The following is a 6,049-nucleotide window of genomic DNA, read 5'->3' as shown; positions in this document are numbered from 1 at the left end:
AATATACACTTTAACTTATCATATTTGTACAAATTCGCACACTTACAAAGTCATTACAAAAATTTCAACCAATTATGTATCTTCCCTAGATGTATCGGGGAGCTATTATGTATTTCGACAGACTCAAAATAAAAAAAAATGTATTGATAGCTAATTATGTATCTTTATATGGGAAAATTATATCTTCATTGGATATATTATACATTGACAAATTCAAAATAGAAAAAAAAAAGTATCAAGAGCTAATTTTGAAAAAATTATATCTTCGTTGAATGTATCAAAAGCTAATTGTGTATCTCGATAGATCCAATATTGAAATTTTTAATAATTATATAAAATGTCGAGATTTTCTTTAATTGTCAAGATTTATCCGATTGCTAAATTTTCCATATATTGTTAAGTTTCTCCCAAGTTCCCAAGATGTAGTACTGTCTTCAGGTTACCTATCTTGTTAAATTGTTTCATGATTTGCATTTCGCAATTGGTGTATTTACAGAACAAAGTTCCTTATGAACCTTGCTACTTGATAATTGATCAGTAAAGTAATGCATTACTTGCTACTTGCTAGTCACCTATACAAAACATCAACTACATTGTACTCTTATATTTGTTGAAATATATATTTGTTACAGGTAAAAAAAGAAAAAGAAAAAACTGTGGTTGCATTTTTCTGTAGAGAAGAATACATTAAATCAGAAAAAGTTAGAACGCCAATCAATGTTTAAGTCGCTGCAGTCGATCAAGGTTTGAACGCGGTCCAGAGCTGCATGTCTATGCTGCAATAATGCAAAAGATCCATTGTCTTCTGGCTTCTGCTCCTCACTAATACTCTTCCTTTTCCGCGGCAGCTTTCTTGAAATTTGTTTCCATTTCGATTCAAATGCACAAGCTACAAGTTCAACCAGAAAATCGCAAAGAAAGTTAGACAACTTGCTTAAACTTCTAACCTTCAGGCAAAAGCAAATTAAAAACCAACTGCTTAAGGAAGAGAGACGTTTATTCAACAATTGACTAGAAGGTTAGCGGAAGTTTATATTTTCTGCTAACTATAACTAGAAATGGTGGCAAGGACGTAAGAACGAATTGCTGGCGTGAAATATGAATAAAGATCCTGTTTAATCCAAAGCTGGAAAAGTTAATGGTGCTTTACTGTGACATTTTTCCTGCAACAATCAAAGGGAAGCCTATTGAAATTTTATGCCCTTTGATCATAGATGCAACTTCACATGGTGCTTTTTTTTTTCTTTTCAACTCTTTTAGAAAGAAAGTCTCACGCTCCAGTTTACTGTGCATAGTTCATTTTAGATAGTTGGAAAACTACTTCTCTTAGATAAAAGGACGGAGAAAAAATTTGTCTGGTAAAAACTAATCCAACGCTTTTGCCTGTTCGATTCCTCAGAAGATTAATAAAGCTGGAAATGCTCTATTAGCAATAGATACTATCTATCAAAGTCATATAAAAGAGTTCCGACTCAAAACTCATCCAATCATCTACTCATGCAGGAATGACATGTGTGCACCATGAAAAGCAAATCACAGAATAGTAGATTGAATCTGGTAGTCAGCTCTCTCTAGGACCATACCAGGCATGTATCACCCCTTACCCCTAATCTGTAGGTCCAGAACAGAGTCATCTACTCATGCAGGAATGACGTGTGCTCCATGAAAAGCCAATCACAGAATAGTAGATTGAATCTGATAGTCAGCTCGCTCTATGACCGTACCAAGCATGTATCCCCTATCACCCCTTACCCCTAATCTGTAGGTCCAGAACAGATCCTTAAGTGGTTAGCATAATCAAGAAATCCCAGCAAATTCAGCAGCAATTGTGTTGATAATGATATCGAGTAAAGAACTGTAAATAATGCCACTGATGGCATATTCAATGAAGATGTGGAAGATAAAGGACAAGAAAATAATACGAGGAAAAAAATCCTCTGCTGAAATGTTCTAAAGTTTTACGGATAAACCTAATCTCACTCTGCTTAACATTGGATATTCTGCCCCTACTGTTGTCCTCTAAATCAATTATTGTTTATGACAACTCACATTCTGTCTCTAAAGATGGTAATGCTCTAATTCGACAGATATTCAGAAGCAGAGTAGTCACATACCAAACAATCACTTTTAGCTAATCCTGTTGATGATATAGAGAAAAGTATTGTTTGGGATGGTGAGGTTGTCTCACTCGTGATCCTTTCCAGTACCATTATATTATTACAGGACCAAATTCTTTTTTGGTTTGATCAGGACAAGCAGCAATGACAGATTGGTAAAGGCACATCAAAAAAGGTTTTGTCAAGACAACTAAAATGATGGCTTGGGACATTTATTTAAGAGTCAACAAGCAGTAGGAATACATCTATTTTGGAGAGCTACAATGGATTCAGAGTCGCAACTTAGCTTTGAAATGGTCTTTCAAAAATAGGTTGCACGACCACTTATCAGAACTAGTTCGCAAATTGTAAGCCGGATAGTCAGTATTGATAATTACCAGCTAAAAACATATTTTCAATATCAAGTCCGAATTGAGTGCAACCTAAGCATAACATGAATCCATAACTCTGGTAGCTCAAAGGAAGACGGAAAATTCATGGGATCTTACAACAGATAAGAGTAACGAGATGATCAGTTTGAGGAATGTTCCGGGAACAGTTAGAGATTCACTCGTGTAGATTATTTGTGCAAGTACACCAGTACTATGTCATAACAACAAATTCTTTTATCTACAATATTCAGCAACCTAAATGAAGTTTCAGCTGTTTAGCAGTAGATCTAGGCAATCACAAGTCACGTTGTGCACCTACTAGCGGGTAACATGTGATATGCTTCTATTTCTTATGAAAACAAGAAAGCAAAGAGAGTCTAAAAGATGCAATAAGCTTAAATGGAAAAATTGACTAGTCACTAATAAGAAAAGGAAAAAGGAAATAAGGCTGTTTGTTGATCATAAACAGAAGAACAGCAAACGCAAAACAACGATAGGAACTGTTGATCCCCTTGCAAACATAACCAATTTACGGGGAAATTGCCAAAAACAATTAGATCTGTACGGTTCTATACTTACAAACATTTTGGGCCAGAAACAGGGAAAATCTTTGACCATCCTGTTATGATCCGCCGCCTCTAGCCAATACTATCACTTTTAACTCCTAACTTGACCTCGGTAACAACTAGAATACTAACTTTGAAGAAAACAGACACATCAATTGCACGCTCTTTATAATGCATATTCATGGCAAGCCGTGCTTCTAAACTAGCAAGTTATGATATATTTCTTGGATTGCTAATCAGGAGAATGAGCTTGTTCAAAGAACCAAGAGAACAGAAGTGGTTGGCTGTGTCAGTCCCGTTAGTCACTAGGTTCTTATCGGATTACAACTTATTCTGGTCAGACATTGATTCAGTATTTGGTCTAGTCTGCATGTTTACTCGTTTGAACCAAAATCCACATTTATCAACTCTGCTTCCACTAGCACCATTACTAGACTGAAGCTCTACAAGCGGACACTGTTTACATATGGACTTTGTACTCATAAAAACTGTAGAATCACAACCACCCACTACTAAAGAACTTAGAGTAAAACGTCTTGGTGGCTCAAGTACAAAATGATACGATAAAGGCATCTGTGTTACCATCTTTCAAGTGTGTACATGCTCCAAGAAAACACACAGAGCCATAAAATTGCAAATGATCTCTAATGGGGTTAGCTTAAAAGGAAAACCATGATTTTAGCTTAAAAGTGCACTAGTATAACAGGAGTTATAGACTTGGAGGCAATTTTGAATATCTAATGAAAGATAGAAGCACATCATATGCAATAATACATAAAGACTGTACCTTCACTTCTGCCCTTAAATCCCCGAATAAGGCAGGCACAAATCCAAGGTCTTCCCGAGCGAGATGCCTTTGCACCCCCTTTTCTTTCGCCATTATGTTCTTTCAGTCTATCAGAGAGATCACCAGTTAGAAATCAGCAGCTTAGATTAAGTGAAAATGAACAAATGACAATATGATGACGCCGATATAATCCAAGTAAAATGTTGAGTAAATTATATTTGGAGAACATAGAAACCCAATACAGAAGTTCCACATTGTGAGCATGCTGACAGAGTGATTGACACTCCCAACTCTCTCATTTCCAGTGATTTTGCTACAGTTTATAGCACATTCCTAGTATAGAGAATCATGGTCTATGAGCCACTACATGTTCAATGGAAGGCCAACAACCAATTTACCATCGTGAATTAAATTTTTCACAAGTCCTAAAAAAATCATTAATCTCCTAAAATTTGGCGGCCATTGGGTGAATATAAAAACAAGAAGTGGAATAAAGACTGTCATATGTCACAGTAGAACATACTCGTTCACTTTAAGTCATCAATCCAACTCTTGAAAGAAGTATTAAATGGAAACTTCTAGGAGAAAAAAAGAGACCATCCAAAATGGATTTTAGAAAGCACAATCTATGGAAGATCAAAACATTTCTATCATGGTGTGTTTGAGCCCTCGGTAGTAATGATCCAACGGAAGAACCACAGAATTACATTCTTGTTGTTTTCGGAGGAAGAAGTACAAGGATGAAAAAGTGAAAAAGTGCCCAAAGAATCTAAAACTAGAAAAAGTGAGTAAAGAAAGAAGCTACAAACCCACCAACAACGAATAGGACAACAGTAAAATAAAAAGAAGTTACACCTTCACAATGGAGAAGCTGCTATAGAGCAAAATTATTTGGCTTCAAACGGGGAGATTAGTAGGATGAATCTATCTCAGAAATCTAATCAAAGTTTACCCCTTTTACCCTTTGTGAAATTCCTTAGTCTATTAGCTTGTATCCTCGAACACAAGCTAATAGGGAAAACCATGAACACACAAGCTGGTAAAAACATTACATAACTCAAACCTCAAAAGTTAGCTTATCAGTGGAGGATTTCCCAAGTCGCAGTCCCCTGGTCCAGTCTCCTACCAATGTGGAACTGGAATCCTAACCCACTCTAACAGTCCCTTCATGTATGGACCGGGAGTTCAAAGGGAACAAACCTGGTACTGATACCATGTCAAAAATTGGCACCCGGCGCCAACTCAACCAAAAAGCTACCTCATGAGGGGTGTATTACCCAAGTTCATATAAGAAGACCACGAGTCCATTCTCCCACCAATGTGGAACTCTAACCCGGTCTTGACGTGTTCTTTTAAATCAAAATTACGCTCATTTTTTTCTCCATGGAATAAAGAAGAGAAAGAAGGGTAGGGTACTAACCGTCGAGAGAAATTGGTAGTGACACCAACGTAGGTCTTAATAGGTGGATTTGTTGAGAGAATCAGGTATACACACCACAAACACCTCTTTTTCCTACTATCTGAAGCTGGGCTCCTTTGTAATTCAGGCTCTGAATTTGCATTTGACTTTCTTGATTTCTTCAATTTGGTGCAACTTGATGGTACTATTGGATTTGAAGAAGAAGAAGAAGAAGAAGAAGAGGGGATTTTGAGATTAATGGGCTTCAACGATTCAAAATCCGTGGGTTTTGGTGAGATAGAAATATGGGGCTTCGTGGATTTGAAGATTGTTGACAAGGATTTAGCCATGCCGAGGCGATCATCCCACAGTTTTTGTGATCTGAAATTGGACCGTTACCATCAAGGAATAAATTTAGGTAAAAATATTAATCCATTCCATGCTGTCTGCAGCTTCCACCAATTCTAATACTTCCTCACCCAATTTGTTTCAACTCTTATTTACTCCCTAAACAATTTTTGCTTAAATTATTTATCATTCTAAATAGAACTTCTAAATATATAGGCCAAATCCATCGATAGTCCTCAAACTTATTCCTAAAATTCACTTAGGCCTCTAAACTAAGATTTATACCTATCAAACCCCTAAACTTCCCAATTTTGTTCCTATTGAGCATTTTTTGCCCACATGACACTACGCGTGCTGTGCAACCGCCTGAGGCTTGTGAGAACTAAAAAAATTATCCATGTGGCAAAAGTTAACGTTAAATAACGTTACTTTTGCCATTCCCTTCAATTTTCCTCTTTTTA

General features: G+C 36.5%; 1 protein-coding gene across 1 annotated transcript; it reads right to left on the bottom strand.

The window, feature by feature from the left end:
* Positions 1-575: 575 nt before the first annotated feature.
* Positions 576-5,764, bottom strand: LOC124887916 (structure-specific endonuclease subunit SLX1). Its single transcript, XM_047397851.1, has 3 exons — positions 5,262-5,764; positions 3,842-3,948; positions 576-889 (listed from the first exon to the last, which is right to left on the bottom strand). The coding sequence occupies exons 1-3, from the start codon at positions 5,588-5,590 to the stop codon at positions 693-695; spliced, it is 633 nt and encodes a 210-aa protein (XP_047253807.1). The 5' UTR covers positions 5,591-5,764; the 3' UTR covers positions 576-692.
* Positions 5,765-6,049: the final 285 nt, after the last annotated feature.

This window comes from Capsicum annuum, chromosome 1, assembly GCF_002878395.1.
Source record: "Capsicum annuum cultivar UCD-10X-F1 chromosome 1, UCD10Xv1.1, whole genome shotgun sequence".
Taxonomy (NCBI): domain Eukaryota; kingdom Viridiplantae; phylum Streptophyta; class Magnoliopsida; order Solanales; family Solanaceae; genus Capsicum; species Capsicum annuum.
The sequence above is the reverse complement of the archived record's forward strand: the minus strand, read 5'-3'. Positions and strand labels throughout refer to the sequence as shown.